Below are 17262 nucleotides of genomic sequence, written 5' to 3' on the forward strand. Positions count from 1 at the left end.
TGGTGCTCTTTAGTAACCACAGTCTGTGCAGAAGTTAATTTTGTAAAAACATTGGCATAATCCCTTTCCAATCTTCTGTCTCACTGAAGAGAAAGTCATCCAGTATTTGACAATTAAATAGCTCACGCCTCTTTAAATTTTCTGTCATATTAGAGCTGTTCGGAAATGACTGGTCTTTCAAAGCGATTTCTTTGGCTTTGTTTTCCCTCTCTTGAATTCCAAAATGAAGCCCACTGCCTTTCTCCTCATTCTTTACCCATTCCTTTATTTCTTCATTGACCTATTCTAACAAGGATATTTTGGACTTTGTATTATAAATTTGTCATAGACACCCTGACAGTGAAAGAGTTACGTCTTTTAACCATTGCTGTGGTTACCCTGTGACTTTGGGTTAGGTCAAAGCTTGTGTCTTCTAGTTTGTCCCAGTATTGGAACTTTCATAGATTCCCATGCTTTGTATCATTCCCCCGTCGTCTGAATGGGAGCCTCGGTAAATAAAAATACTATAGCAGTAAGTACAAAGGAGAAAACTAGGCCTAGGTCTCATCTCATTTTGTAGCTTGTCCACCTCTTTTCGTAAAAGAGACCAAAAATTCTGCAACAACCAATCAGAACAGCCTCACCCCTTAGAACCCTCCTGAGAAAGCCTCAGATTTTTCTACTGCACGTTGTGCTAGGGAGTCTCCACTGAGCTCTGCTCAGATTTCTCTTCAGATTGGATTCTTTTCCATTTCTTCAACTTTAATATGTCTCACAAGAAGAAGGCTTTATTTAGAGCTTGTGCTACTTGTTCTAAGAAGAGGCTGTTTGTGGAAGACAAGCATGAGGACTGTATCTACTGCTTGTACCCGGACCACAAGGCCACAGATTGTAAAATCTGCAGGACATTCTCTACAAAGGCCTTGAGAAACAGGGAAGGCCGCTTGCTGACTTTGCTCCAAAAAATGAAGTCACGTAAGGAGGTTTTGTCATCTGACAGTGAGGATTCTTCCTCCGCTGCGTCCTCCAAAAGATCCAAGAAGAGGTTCATCCCCTTCAGCATCCATGGAGCCCCCTGTGAAAGCCTTACAAAAGACCTCTGATAGGTCTGAAAGGGCTAGTCCCATAATATCTCCTCTCTGAGGTGTAAAGGAGAGGCTGTGACAGACTGATGAGACCCAGACAGCTAAGAAGGTGAAGAAAAGTTTATCTGTAACTTCTCCATCATCTGAAAAGGAGAAGGGAGGTTATAAACCTTCTGCTGTCCCTCAGGACGGAAGATTCGACGACGAAAATAGCTGGTGCATCGACGACTGCTTCCAGAAAGGACTTAAGTTCAGGTACGGCTTCGTCAACGGGCCTGTCGACTGCAGCTTCGTCGACGTTGGCATTGATATCTTCGTCGACGTTTAAAGTACCTGCTTCCTGCTCGTCGACGATGGTGTTTACATCTTCGACGTCGACGGTAATGACGAGGAAGATAGTGTCGACGACGACGAGGACCGCGTCAACGATCAATCCACCGCCGATGACCAACCCTCAGTCGATGAAATTCATCTCTCCGTCGACGACTATTCCACTGACGTTCATTTCGACGACGATTCAAAAGGTCCGCATATCTATTAGAAGACAGCAAATTACCCCAGAAATGACATCTCCTCGGCGTTTATCTCCTTTGCCTCCTACTTAGCTTCTGGATGAGGAGTCTGATGAGGATGAGGATGGACCTTATGGGAACCCTTATAACCCATCCCAACTACAGGTGAAATATCAAGATTCGGACTGTGATGAGTACTATACTGAGGAGCGCCAGTTTGTTCAGCAAGAAAGGCCTCCACAAAAAACAAGGCAGGATAGCCGTCCTCTCTTATTACAGACTTGCAATTGATGTTACAAGACTACAAAAAGAGGTTTCCGGCGCAAACTGCGGAACAGCAGGAGCGTCCTCCTTCTCCATCCATTCCTACTGCTCCTGCAGTGGCAGTGATGCCTCTGGTTACTCTGGTTTCGGGACCGGAACCCAGAGAGAGATGTAAGGAGGTTGTGATAGTTCAAGGCGAAGATGTCTCATCTGATGGACTTTCAGGTTGATCCTTCAAATGACCAGGATAGAGGTTGGGACGATGTCAACCAGGATCCTGATTCACCAGTGCCGGATACTGCGACCTCTCCTCCAGCTGACATTGGAGGTTTCCATAATCCTTCCAATTACGACAGTGCAATCAGACTGTTACCTTTACGACTTCAAGGAACATTACAGAAAGTCCGTTCGTTCAATTCCAATAATTGAACATGTATGGTAGAAGGCACTAAAGTGATGCAGAATCCTGCGACAGTTATCCCTGTTCTTCCCCGGCTGGAGAAGAAATATAAAGCACCGAACGGCAGTCCTGCTTGTCTGACAGGTCAACCGAAGCCGGACTCAGTCATTTCCCAAGCGGCGCAAAGCAAGTCCAAGAATCCTTTGACACCACTGACAACCCCACAGACTAGGAAGGGAGGCGTCTGAACAATGTGGGAAAAAGGTTTTCTTCTTTTGCCAGCCTCCTGATTCGAGCTGCTAATGCTCTTGCTATCTTGGGCAGATATGATCGCCAGATGTGGTGTAATTTATCCCTGTTTGTGGACCAACTTACGGATGCAGCGAAAGATGAAGCCAGGAAGACAACGATGGAAGGAGAGTGTTCCTCTTCAGAGGTGATAGATTGTGCTATGGACATAGCAACAACAGCTTTCCGTGCATTGGCGGGTTCAGCAGTTTTGAGGCGCCAGGGCTGGCTACAGGCAACCTGGTTTCCCCAGGAAGTCCAAAATAAGATCTTGGACTTACCTTACGACGGAGAGATGCTTTTTGGAAAGCATGTAGATGATGTCCTTCAAGGCATCAAGAAGGACACGGACACGGCAAGGTCTTTGGGGTCATTGAATTACCGCAAACTTCCTTTCAGAGGTGCGAGAGGAAGAGGTTTTTCCTCGTACAGAGGTGGCAATCAACAACGCTACTCTTCATACTCTCAGTCCTCTCAATCTTACAAGCCGCAATACTCACAGCGCCAAGGTCAATCAGCATCTTTCTCTCGTCAGCCACCAAGAGGGCGTGAAGGGCGTCCAGGGAGAGAATTCTAAACGACAATAGCGGCTTCATGGCTCTTTCTACTGTTCCTACCCCTCTGATAACATCAGTGGGGGGCAGGATTTCTCATTGTCTACGCAGCTGGAAGGTCATAACATCAGACCAGTGGGTTCTGAATATCTTTCAGGGTGGCCACACTTTGGAGTTTAAACAACTTCCTCCAACCAGAGCTCCAGGCGCCAACGAATTGAAACATCTAAAACTTCTACGTCTCGAAGCCCACCAACTTTTCATCAAATGGGCAATAGAACCTGTACCTCACTCCCAGAGGGGGAAAGGTTTTTATTCCAGGTTCTTCCTGGTTCGAAAGACAAAGGAAAAGTGGCGTCCAATATTAGATCTCAGGGAGCTCAACACCTATCTCATAAAACTATCATTCAGGATGTTCACCCTTCAGGATATTCTACGTCTACTGAATCCTGACTACATGGCAACGCTGTATTTAGAAGATGCATACTTCCATGTGCCGATCTACCCAGCTCACAGGCAATACCTACGCTTCACAGTAGGCAAGAGCTATTTTCAGTTCAAAGTGCTTCCATTTGGTCTCAGGTCCGCACCGAGTACATTACGAAGGTACTGGCTCCGGTGGCGGTGTTTCTCAGAAGACAGTCTCTAGAGGTTTTTCCCTACCTAGACGATTGGCTGATAAAAGCTCTGTCTTTCCAGGCAGCTTCCAGAGCGGTCTCAAGCTGCATTCAAATTTTCAACCAACTGGGCCTGCAACTCAACAGGGAGAAATCGATCCTTCTTCCATCCAGGTCGGCAACATTTCTAGGCTCTATTCTGGATACAAATCGCTGCAAGGCCTTTCCATCGGAGTAACGTCAGAACTTATTCTGTCAGCTTGTCTCTTGCAAAAGAGGAAGTCTGTCGGTCCATCTCTACAAGTCCCTGCTTGGATCGATATCATCCTGCATTCCATTGATTCCGCATTGCAGGCATCAAATGCATCCGTTACAAGAGCAACTGGACTAGCAGTGGCACCAGGCGGAGGGCTTGTTCGACTACAAAATCACTGTGACATCCGCAATCAAGCAAGCAGCTGGTGGTTGGTAAAAGACAACATCTCAAAAGGCTTAACCTTCACGCTTCCCCCATCACCCGTGGTTTTAACCACGGACGCTTCACTAGAAGGCTGGGGAGCAGTACTTCAAGAGTTGCAGGTGAGCGGTCATTGGGATCCAGATCAGCGCAGGTTCCATATCAATCTATTGGAACTCGGAGCTATTCGATTAGCCCTACAGGCTTTTCTTCCAAGGATTCAGAATCACACAGTGCTGGTTCGCGCGGACAACACAACGGCATGCACTATATAAACAAACCGGGCGGGACAAGATCCCGGGCTCTTTCAAAAGAAGCTCAGGAAATTTGGAACTGGGCGATTCTCCACAACATTAGTCTTACGGCAGAACACCTCGCAGGCTCGCTCAATTCAACAGCGGATGAGTTGAGTCGCCAAAGAACGATCAGTCACAAGTGGGAATTGGACCAAACCATTCTCGAGGAGATCTCTTCAGTTTGGGGGACCCCAACCATAGACCTGTTTGCAACCCCAGAAAACACCAAATGCCGGGCCTACGCAAGCAGGTATCAGCAGCGGGGGTTCTTAGGGAATGCGCTTTTAATAGCTTGGTACGGCGCATTTGTCTACACCTTTCCTCCAATTCCATTGATCCCGAGGTTGATCAGGAAACTCAAAGCGGAACCTTGCAGAATGATTTTGATTGCACCAGCGTGGCCCCGTCAGTTCTGGTACACGGAACTCCACCTACTGTCTCGACCAACCGATCCACCTACAGCCTATTCCGTCTCTGTTGATGATGTCTCAGGGTCAGGTGCTCCATCCAGATCCTAGCTCACTCCAATTGACAGCGTGGCTCCTGAGTACAGAGAATTCCAACATTTGAACCTCTCAGAAGAGTGTAGAGATATTCTGTCTCAGGCCCGAGCTCCAAGTACAAATAAGACTGATCGGGCGAAATGGAAGAGATTCTGTCTCTGGTGTCAGAGGCAGAATATTCATCCATACACTTCAGCTCCGCATCAGCTTTTACCATATATTCTTTCTCTGGCAAAGTCAGGTTTGGCTCATTCTTCTGTCAAGGTACATCTAGCAGCCGTCTCTAGGTTGAGGCGGACGTCTTCAGGTCCTTCGCTTTGGTCAGATAGGATTATTAAACAATTCCTGAAGGGCTTGTTCAGGGTGTTTTCTCCAGTACGGCCTCCTCCACCAGTCTGGCAGCTTAATCTGGTTTTGGCTCATCTGATGAGAGCTCAGTTTGAGCCCATTCACAGAGCAGATTTAAAATTTGTATCATGGAAGCTGGCTCTCCTAATAACCTTAACATCAGCGAGGAGGATTAGTGAGCTTCAAGCGCTAATGATTGTGGAACCCTTTCTTCAGTTCAAGAACAATGCTCTGATTCTAAGGATAAATCCAAAATTCATCCCGAAAGTCCCATCCGAATTTCATTTGAATGAGCCTGTGATTTTGAAGTCTTTTTTTCCCACGACCTACTACACCAGCGGAAAGGTCTTTGCACTCTTTAGATGTTCAGAGATGTCTTAAATTTTATCTGGAACGAACAAAACCTTTCAGAAAGTCTTCTCAACTTTTTGTCTCTTATAGTGCCCCGCGGAAGGGATTTCCGCTTTCAAAGCACAGTATTTCACGTTGGATCTCTAATACAATTCAGTATTGTCATCAGAAAATGGGCAAACCGCTTGAAAGACGAGTTCGTGCTCATTCGACGAGATCTGTTGCTTCATCAGTGGCTCTATTCTCAGGAGTACCTGTCAAGGACATCTGTAGAGCAGCTACGTGGAGCAGTATCTACACCTTCACAAAGCACTACTGTTTGGATTCTTCCATGAAGGAAGATGCAGCGGTGGGTCAAGCAGTCCTGAGAAATCTTTTTCAATGAGAGGTGAGCTTTCCCTACAATCCCTCCTTCCTGTATTGGACATTTTGTATCGATTTTATGTATTACTCTCTGTGGTAACGTGTTTATAATTTGTTTCCTTTGAGGAGATTTATGTTGACATGTAAGGATATTCATATAACAAAATGTGCTTTCATGACTTACTGCTAGCTACTCTGATACAAAGCATGGGAATCTATGAAAGTTCCAATACTGGGGCAAGAAAACAAGTTACTTACCTGTAACTTTGGTTCCCCAGTATTGGTAACTTTCATAGATTCCCATGCGCCCACCCTCCTCCCCTGGGAAAGCTCAGCCTCTTTTACTGAGATAGTTGCTGTTACACAACGGCTACGAAAAATCTGAGGCTCTCTCAGGAGGGTTCTAATGGGTGAGGCTGTTCTGATTGGTTGTTGCAGAATTTTTGGTCTTTTACAAAAAGAGGTGGACAAGCTACAAAATGAGATGAGGCCTAGGTTTCTCTTTTGTACTTACTGCTATGGTATTTTTTATTTACCGAGGCTCCCATTCCGACAACAGGAAAATGATACAGAGCATGGGAATCTATGAAAGTTACCAAAACTGGGGAACCAAAGTTACAGGTAAGTAACTTGTTTTCTTCTGTGTCCTCCCTCTAAAGGCCTGGGATGTTCTGCAGAGAAGTACCTTCTCTCGTTCTTGGTCCTCCGTTTATCATTCTTCCCAGACATTTCTAGACTTCAAAATCCGATCACCTTCAACCCTATGTAGAGAACTTCAGGCAAAGAGCTTCTAATCCTGCAAACTTTAACTCCCAGCTCATGCTGCTCCTCCTGCACACAATCCACAGTCATACTGTGGGATGTTCTATGCACTCCATATCGTTGAACAACCTACCTCATCCAATTAATTGTGCTCCACCATAACTGCACTGCTTTAGCATCAGCTGTCTGGAAGGCTCAGTCATGTCTCTGCCCTTGCCAGGCTCACCATGATAATGCCTCAGGCAACCAAAGCTAGCACTGTGTGATTGGGCAGTGTTTGTGTGGACAGTCCTCTGAAACCAGGGACTGCCATTGTAATTTTCTATTTAACTTTGCAACGGTTATTTGTTATACGACCTTAATTTATGTAACATAATCTTCTTCAATCTTACATTTTAGAAGTGAATAGACTCATCTTATACGTTTCAGCTGTAACGTTTTGAACCTAGAAGCAATTAAGTTTGGCAAGGAAACTAAACTGTTGACGTACATGAGTTGCCTGTGCTGCTGGCCATGATTTTGTCATTTTTTGGTCTCGACTCTAGATGGCGCGCAGCATGCATACGGTCGTTAAGCCTCTTCCGGTGTCTTTGCACCATCTAACTACCGCTAAATGTATGCAGTGGCAATTTTCCAGCATTGTTTCAGGACCATTTTTTTTCAAATTGGTGACCGTGCGTGCATCTGGCCGCAAATTCTGTTCTTGTTTTCTGTGTTCCTTCTTCCTTTTGCGATAGCATCTTGCACAGGTGGGGCTCGTCCTGTCTCTTGAAAAGACTTGGGAAGAAAAGCTGCGCATGTGAGTCACTCAATACAAAAACTTTTGTTAATCTTGCCTTCTTGATCTCCACTTGTAGTGGGGGTTGAGGCTCCTCTCCTCATGGATTGCGCAGCAGACGGAGACCCATGTTTAGGGGTGCGATCCCATCCATGGGTTGTTGGCTAGGACTTGTCTTCGTTTCCGGGACATGCTCCCCCTCTTCCTGCTTGTGCTGGGCCCAGGCTCCTCCTCTCGGAGCCGGAGAAGGACACTGCCTCAGTGAAGGCACAAGCCTTACTCAGGCTGTCCGGATGTGGCTTTTTTGGACTTCAAGCTAACCAAATGGGTGTGATTCCACAGTGAGGGGCTTGTTGTCAGTGGCCATAAACCCCTAACACCACCCGAAGTGTTAAGACCTGCTACCGCCCTACTCGTTTCCCCCTTAAGCGGGGCCATCCGCTTCACCCTATGCCTTGCAGCCCCGCAGTGAGCTCCTGCCAACTAGACACTGTGCTGCTAGCGGTGCCCACTGCCCCGCCACCCAGAGGCTACGTGCTCTGGTCTCTCGTCCGCACCATGCTCTAACTTTTACTGCCTGGACTTCACCGCTCTCATCTTCTCCGTCAAGGTGAGTCTGGCGGTGGCGAGCGTGAAATCTCTCTCGTCCATCCACTCACCAGCTCTTTCTTCATCCCTTCGGTTTCACTCAGTCATCGAAGTCTTACCTTCTCACTTCATCACTCCACATTACTTTTTTACTACCTTTTTATTTTCTCACACTCCACTCTCTCCTTTTCTCTCTCACTCTTACTTTCCGTTACTTTTCATGTTGCATTACATTCTTACTCCCCTACTACCTGCTATTGTCTCACTTTATCTTCGTCAACCTTTGACTTTCCATTATTTTCTTCCTGTTTATGTTCTCACTATACTTTACTTTCTTTCTATCCCTTATTTCCCCTTATGGTTTAACTCATTTTCTTCCGACTCGTTTCTCCACTCCTATTGGTCCGATGCCTGTATTTCAGTCTGATTTTCTCCCACTCGGGCAGATGAACAGCATATGAATCCACCGCAATCATAGACTGGGAAACTCGGGCCAGCCTTTGTGCACAGCAAAGGCTCCCAGAGCACTCCACATGTGCCTGGATGGAATTTGGTCTTCTGTTAAAAATGAAGAATTGCGCAATTCTTGTATTCTTGGGTTCACTGTATGGTGTTCATGAATCGGACTGCAGGTCCACATTTGGGAATCATTCGCCATGGTTGTAAGTGGTGAGTTACCATACCGTCCAGTGGTGTCTATAAAGATGTAAAAGTGATGTTTGAAAAAGGGTTTATTTTATGAAACATGGAAGAGGATGCAACTGCGCCTCAGAACAGCACGGCTGGAAACCAGATCAGCTCACTGTCACAGGACACCCCCCAGTTACCGGTTTCATATAGTGCTTCAACACCACCTCTGTGGTATCTAAGCGCTGTAAATAATAGCACATCAAATCAAAGCACAGCCTTGTCTTACTACTGACACATTCCACACACCAGAACCCCCAGCATTAATATCAATAACCTGTGTTTATATAGCACGTCAAACTATACTTTGTTCTGTAAGTGCTATAAATAACAGGACATTACATTATTGTGCTTACTCCCCACACCTTTTCTCGAGCCCCAGTAATAATAAAGCTACATTGTTTTATTTAGCCCTTTAAGCCTCATTGCTCAAGTTGCTAACCACTGCGGACAGCCAGCCCAACACCTAACATAGCCTTCTCCTACTGCCAACATATTGTCGAGATCCCCCCCGTAAAAATGGCGATACCATGTTCACTTAGCGATTTATACTGCACTCTGTTGTGGCAGTCAAGGTTTGTCGTTATCTGTCCCAACAGATTGACCTAAATTCCATATTGGTGAGCGCTGTCGTTTATGTCCTTCTGCACCATGTCAATGTGATATTGCAGTACTCCTATGTTGGAGAAGTATATCCTCCTTCTATGTTGAGGAAGTGTCCTCGATTTATGTTTTCAATATCTCGTCACCCTAACTTTGTATCTTAACTGATTCTGGGTACAAACAAGACTGCCTATTGAAGACAGGTCTCAAGAATACTCAGCAATCCGAGACATTAACTGCCCTGTTTGGGGCTCAGCAGTGTGATATAGTCAACAGGCAGTGAGAGTATATTTTTATATTCTCCATTTGCCTCTACAGTCTCGTTGTTGAAAGTTAACCAGCACACATTTTGCTTACATGTGATTCTGTGTGTGCTCTCCGTGATCACTATAAAGCGATGTTTTGTCGACAAAGACGTGGGCCACTGTTAGACCTGTCTGGCCCTTTGCGTAGTCCCTCCAATGTATTATTTATTTTGTCCCCTTTTTGCCCCTCATGTCTTATCTATTTTTTTGTGTCCACTAGATTTTTCATGGTGTTGGCCTGGGGGATAGGTGCACTTTTACCCTCATGATTTATCACCTCGGAGATAGGTGCCCTCATGACAGGAATTCACTTAGTCTAACAAAATGGTGGCTCCTAACTGCCATAACTGTCCCCTAGAGTGCCCCATAGGTTAACATCAGGCCTTCCAGAACCTTCTGGACCCTACTGGACCCTGTGAGGACAGTCTATATAAGGGCAGGGGTCATGAAGCCATTTTGTGTAGTACAGGGAGTTGGAGGAGAGAGGCAGTGGTGTGAGGAGGAGGACGCACTGGAGCAGTAGTTGCCTGAATATTAGTCAACCTTTTCAGGAAGACGTTCCCCCTTTGGCCCCTGACCAAACCCTCCCATCGGACTTCACCTTCTGTTGGAACCGGTGCAACTGCGGCGGTTGGCCCCTTGAGCCCCCTTTGACCCTCTCCCTCAGTTTCCCAAATACTTTCTGGGAACTTGCTCCCTTCATCTCCCATCATAAGCTCATCCTACCAGAACCTCGTGAGTGAAAACCAGGGCGAGATCTGTCACCCTACGCCGCCAAGGAGTCACTGCATCGGAGGCGTGAGCTGGCGTAGGCATTGCTGGGCTGAGAGATGGAAGGAAGTAAGCGCTATCCCCTGCGCAAGCTCAGTGACGCGGCTGCAGAAGAGGCGGGGAGTCGGCGTAGTACGGAAGGAAGTAAGCGCTATCCCCTGCGCAAGCTCAGTGACGCGGCTGCAGAAGAGGCGGGGAGTCGGCGTAGCACTGTTCCCATGCGCAGGCTCTGAAGCGGTGAGCAGATCGCAGCCGAGCAAGTGAGGCGGCGCCTGGCAGGTACACTCTTCACCCGCGCCTGCGCTGCAGCCGGTTCCCGTGGAAAGCGGAGTGGAGCTTACGGGTGACTGAAACCTCGGTCACTTCGGTCCAGGCTCAGCCCCTTTCTAGCACGGGGGCGGAGGGCCGATTTCCGTGTGAGGTGCGGCAGAGAAGAGGGAAAACTGAGGAGTTGAGTCAGCGGCAACCTCTGTTTTGATCCTGTCTGATACCTGATCAAAGATAGTACAATTAGCTGGGAGATGAAAGGGGGAACCATTTCAAAATTAAAATATCAAGAAATCGCTTTGAACACATGGTGCCAATGAGAACAAAGGAGAGATGCATGTTATATATCTTTTCCTGGTGTTATACGATGCCTATTTAGTATGTCTTAACTGATGGCTTTATCATGCGAGGGGGCCTGACTGGTAACACGCCCAGAAATATCTCTAACTAGATAAAACAAATTACCTTAGTTCACATAGACATCGTCTTATTTCCCACATGTGATGTTCAATGACAACCACATACGTATAGAGCTGAGGTTCGGGTGATGATCAATGAGACATCTCTACACTCCTGGTGCTATATTAATACAAAAAACGGGAGACTTGGGGATAAGGTGTTGGCCTACATAACATGTGAGTGCTAACTAACTAAAAATTAATCACTATATAGCCGAGGAATTAGATGTTACCTCTAAAATTCTAAAGATGGAACGTCAATATTTTCCCGTGGATGCTGGTACTGCCAAGTGAAGCAACAGGTTTGTAGCTGTGGAGTTGAAGAGAAAAACCGTAATCGGTACTTATAAATGGGTATTCAGATATAAAAAGGGTGGAGACGTTTTTTTTTAAAAAGGCTGGATAGGGTAGCTGTTATCTAGTGATCTTCGCTACATTCAGAGAAAGGCGTAAACATACCTTTCGTATTCATAAAGAATATTTCAAACGGGATTCTTGATTGTGATTGATAAAACTCGGCAATTTGAAGATAGTGCAACCAATAGAACTGTAAAAATAAAAGAAAAGTTTCAGGGTGGTTAAAAAACCTTAATTGGTATTTATAAAGGAGGGTTGTAGATACAGAGTGGTGAGAGTTTTTGGTATAAGCTGGGAAGGGTGACTGCTATCTGGTAGTGTTCGCTAGATATAGAGAGAGGCGTAAACATACCTTTCGTATTTATAAAGTATATATCATATGGGATTCTTGATTGTAGTAGAAAAGGCTCGGCGATGAAAAGATAACGGAACCAGTAAAACTGTAAACATAAAGGGAAATTTTAAGGGCAGTTGTGCTATATATTTACAGGTTATTGACAAAAAGAGAAAAAAGAGATCTGGGTCTATATCCGGCGGAATACGGGAGTTCGCAAAGTATCCTCGCTAATTCTTACCTTTTTCAAATAAAGGTTCGTGCGGACAGCAAGATGGTGCTGCTCCAAACAACGTGGACCGTCACATCGGATCCTCCAGCCGTGAAAGTGAGCTTAGTTCAATTATGCTCGCATTTAAAGCCCCGATATTGGCGCGAACCTTGCGGGGAAGTGGTAGACAGTGATGATGGACTGTTAACCACAAGATATGAGTAACACGGACCGTTCCAACATGGCGCTACAAATCGCCACCACCGTAACGGATTCAAATTACTAAAACGAGTCATCATACCAATTAAATTTATGAATGAAAGCCTAAAATCAAAAAATTAGTCGCCAAACGATACATGTACACGGCAATGTCTAAGTATCGGAGAAAGATAGTTAACATGTGATCTATAGTAATCTCTCAAGCATCGCTAGTTTCAAGATGGCGCTACATATAGCTGCCAGCGTTTATAGATTTAAATGCTGAATTGTAAGAAAAAACAGGATAAAATTAATACGAGCCAGTGTACAGTCTAATCAGTTACTATGTGGATGAACGGTATTTCCAATTAGAATATTAACTAGAAGCAAGGTTCCATCCGTTATGAAGGGCACCTAGAACCTTTTTAAGATAGCGTTCCTAAGTTAAATTTGTGTAAGATAACGGCTATGTAATCTATAATTGATGGAATTGATAAACATAGATTGATATACGCTTTGTGACGAGGAATCAGTGGCAAATAATGAAATTAGCGACTGATGAACATAACAATAAGAATTATAATATAAACAAAGAATAGCTAATTAGAGATAATCCGTAGTGCATGAGACGGCGTTTAGATGTGCCACTATGTTTTGTTTTTCTCACATATATTGCATCAGGACCACTCCATTGACTTTTATGGTGGCTCGCTCATAGGTCCTGGAACTTAACTGGAGACCGCTTAGCTGCAAGATAACCGTTAAACTGGATCTTACTGGTACCTGTGATTGGCTTCCTGTCTGAGTTGGTCCCCACAAGAGAGCCCATATAGCCATTTTCATGTTACTACCCCTAAAACGAGAGTCGAGGTAGATTACAATAATATATTGCATTAGTGAAAAGCAGTGATTTTTCAAAGAAACCTGTATATCCATGGAACCCACATGGGGATTTTTGTTGTTGAGGTGTTTAAAGGAAAAAATGCTAACGATTTTTATACATTGTCAGATTTTTATTGTGTTGGCATTTTCTTTTTATTCACCTATATTGATATTTCTTAATGCTTTACACTTGTTCCTTTGATAAAGTCTGACTGTTGTAAGCCACAGCTGCCCAGTACTAAGCTACCCTGTTACATACTTTCAGACCTGATATGGAACTGTACCACACCATATAATAAACCACTCCCCTCACACTCAGTATGATTGCGAAACTCCTCTGTGGTTTCTAATAGATTTAGAATGTTTACTCCCAGTTAAGCTTATGGGGTTTTTATGCGGTGTTGATAACTCCTTGTTTTAGTCCTACATGGGGTATTGCAGTGAAGTATGTTGTTGGCACCAAATTTGTTCTATGATTCATTCTAAGCACCAGTCCTGGTGTGTTCACAAAGGGGGCGGTTTGAGCGATGTATTCAGTTGGTTGTTAGAGTTAAGGAACCGAGATTGGCAACATTTATTAGATAATACGTTTGAATACTTAATCATTCACCTCTGGTGAACTTATGTGGACTCAGCATATTATAATTTGTCACAAATGGTAGGATTGCTCAGCATAGTGAGGGCGCTCATACTGTAATTGGCAGACTCCATCTGCATTAGTTTTGCCCTACAGCCTTTCTTAGATTATTGCAGGAGCAAAAGCACATATCTGCAAAATTAATTTGAGTTAAAAGGACTTGTATTCATCGTGTTTTTGCAACCTCTCGTCCATTCATAATGGCTCTTGCCACTCCTTCTGGTAATCAAGTGTTTATCCTTTTCTTTGTAGCCCGACGGGTGTGGAAGAATTATCTACCTGCTATTAATGGAATAGTCTTTCTTGTTGACTGTGCAGACCTTCAGCGCCTCGAGGAATCCAAAGTTGAGCTTAATGTATGTATAATTAATGAAAATATGCTCTTCTTTAATCATGTGTTGCCAGCATCTAGTAAGATTCATTATTGTGTTAGTCCAAGGTAAAACAGATTCTGTAGAGGTATATGCGGACTTGGGCTAGATGTACGACCTGTTTTTGCATGCGCAAACGGGTTTGCGACCAGTTTGCACATGCAAAAACCTCCTGGCCCATATACAAAGCCAATTTAGCGAGTAGCAATTTATTTGCGACTCGCTAAATAGGTTTTGTGACTCGCTATTAGGAAGTCTCGTTCCTTCCTAATAGGGACAGCAAAGGTATGTACCAATGTTTTGCAACCGCAATTGCGGTCCCAAAACACTCGCAAATTACCACCCTGTTCAAGAGGGTGGTAATGCAGTCGCAAATTGGAAGGGTCAGGACCCCTTCCACTTTGTGTCTGTCTCTAAAAATATTTTTTAAAGGCAGGCAGTGGTCCCAGGGACCACTACCTGCCTTTAAAAAATGAAACAACTTTTTTTTTTTTTTTTTTTTTTTTAAATGCATCCTGTTTTCCTTTAAGGAAAACGGGCTGCACTTAAAAAAAACACTGCTTTATTTAAAAGCAGTACCAGACATGGTGGTCTGCTGAGCGCAGCAGGCCTGTCCTTCTCAATGGGCTCGCAAATTGCGAGAGGCTCATTAATATTAATGAGCCTTGCAATTTGCGACCCATTGGAAATCGGAAAGTGTCAAACACACTGTTGTACATGGCAAATTGCGTCGCGCAAGTAAGTCTCAATTTGCGAGGCACAATTTTGCTGGTCTTACTTGTTTGTTTGTTTTTTTTGCCACCTGCGCTGCCTAATTAAATAGCGCTGCAGTTGGAGGTGGCGAAATAACCATGGGCAAGGTGAGGAGGGAGGCGTGGGAGCTCGGGTGGTGGGGTGGCACCGGTTGAGAGTGTATGTGTTAGCCCTACTGGAAAATGGCTGCAAATCCTGTAGGGTTTATGAAGGCTTTTATCACCCCAGCTCACATTTTCAAATGTACATTGGTCTTCCAGGTCTAAAAATGGCCTTTTCCAGATTATGTACCCTGGAATGTGATGATCTAGTAATATTTCCTCACATTTAATATTGAGCACAGCAATTCAGTTACATTTGGATCCCCTTCTCATTATCATTGTCTTATTACTAAAGGTGATATTGTTAGTATGCAGGGCTCGACAAATCCACTCTGACCGCTCGCATTTGCGTTTCAAAACGGAGCAAATGTGACACAAAGCAAATGAGCAATAAAGAGGCCCTTAAATCTTGTTATCTTGTCACATTTGCTCCACTTTCAGAGACCGAGGTCAAGTAGGTTACTGTTAGGTCGAGGAGTTTTTTTAAAGTACTAGACCTGCAGGACTAGTACAATTTTTCAGATTTGTGGAAATCGTTTCTTGTACAATCCTAACCTTATCCTAGACAGAACAAAGTGGAAGTAGAGTTTTTGCTGCATATTCTGTGATATTATTAAACCACAGCATTTACTAGATTTCTCAACAGACAAAGCATTCAGATCTCACCTTCTTTAGACTGTCTCGTCCAGTCACACTCCGCTGGTAATGATGGTTCTTCTCTAGACACCTGGAAACCTTAAACCATCACCTTAAAGGTTCCTGTTAAGGAATGAATTGTGGCTTAGTGACGGTAGACAATGACTAGTAGTGGTTCCCTGAAATGTAAAACATTGCTTTTTTCATGTAGGTTTTTTTTTTTTCTTTTTTTTTTTTTAAGAACAGTCATCTTAAATATTCAGTTTTTTTTTTTTTTTAAGTAGTTGAATTCTTTGTTATGTTACAAATGTTGATATAGCGCTCAGCTGCCCCAGCAAAAGGGCGTCCCGGCGCTTCCATTAACAAAGAGATGGAGCTGATTGCAACGACGGACAACTCAACATAGCAGCAGCAGAATAAACTATATTCGAGGAAAGAGGTAGGTTTTAATAGCCTTCCTAAAATCGAGCAGATCCTCCAGTCCCCGTATGTGAGCCGGCACGGAGTTCCATAGTCTGGCTGCAAGGTATCGGAAGGAACGCCCTCCAGCTCGGCAGCGCTTCACCCGAGAAACGGTGACCAAGTGCTGCCCCAGGGAACGCAGTGCACAGGGGGGGGAACATACGGGGTCAACAAATTAGAGTAAATTAGGTGAGGCAAGTTTCAGAATCTTAAAAGAGAAGCACAGTTTTGAATTGGATTCGCTCCGCCATAGAGAGCCAATGAAGTCTCTGGAAGGTATCGGCGATAGGACGGAACCGTGGAAGACCGACCAAGGCTCTGGTCGCCGCGTTTTGAATACGCTGCATCCGGATGATCTCAGCTTGGTTAGCCCCCAATAACAAGAAACTAGCATAGTCCAGGCAAGAAAGAATAGACGTCTGGACTATCATCTGGCGCGTTGACGGGTCAAAGAATTTCAGGATGGGTTTAAGACCACGTAAGAGGCCAAAACATGTACCTGCCACTTTTTTAGTGTGAATACAAAAACTGAGAGAGGAGTCCATCCACACCCCCAAGTTCTTGACTTCCTTTTTAGGTTCCGGGCATTGCTCAGAGCATTCGGCCACCAATGCTCACCCCAAAGGCTAGCATTCTTGCCAACTAGCAAAGCTTCAGTCTTATTTGCATTTAATTGCAAATAGTTAGAAGTTATGTAATCCGCCACGGCCGTCAGGCTACTTCTGAACCTAGAGGCCTTCAGGGTAGAACATTCCGCCAGTGCAACCACTAGCTACGTGTCGTCGGCGTTGTGAGAAGGTGGCCTGATATGCAGTGCTCACTATTCTAGTGAACACTATGTATCAGTCCAGCAACCCTTATTGATGATTGGTTGTAAGTCAACCTTATAGACCAGCTATCCTAGTAGCATGGATACGAGCAGTCTAAGGCTAAAGACTCGAGAGGGCGTGTTAAGCCAGCTGTTTACCACACATATACCCCTTGAACACCAAGTGAAAGGACACCACACAAGTGTTATGAAAATAAACAGTTATTTATTAAAGATCACAACAGCCCTGTACTCTTTATGAGGACAGGGTACTAA

The 17262-nt window shown here is 44.6% G+C and overlaps 1 protein-coding gene across 2 annotated transcripts in view; it reads left to right on the forward strand.

Moving 5' to 3' along the window:
- The window catches only part of SAR1A (secretion associated Ras related GTPase 1A), a 212798-nt gene that overhangs the window by 100280 nt on the left and 95256 nt on the right, over positions 1–17262 (forward strand). For both annotated transcript variants that reach the window (XM_086922266.1, XM_086922265.1), the window contains exon 5: positions 14108–14211. In XM_086922266.1, the coding sequence (XP_086778392.1) occupies positions 14108–14211 (104 nt within the window). The remainder of the gene's footprint in view (positions 1–14107; positions 14212–17262) is intronic.

This window comes from Lissotriton vulgaris, chromosome 5, assembly GCF_964263255.1.
Source record: "Lissotriton vulgaris chromosome 5, aLisVul1.2, whole genome shotgun sequence".
NCBI classification, from domain to species: Eukaryota; Metazoa; Chordata; class Amphibia; order Caudata; family Salamandridae; genus Lissotriton; species Lissotriton vulgaris.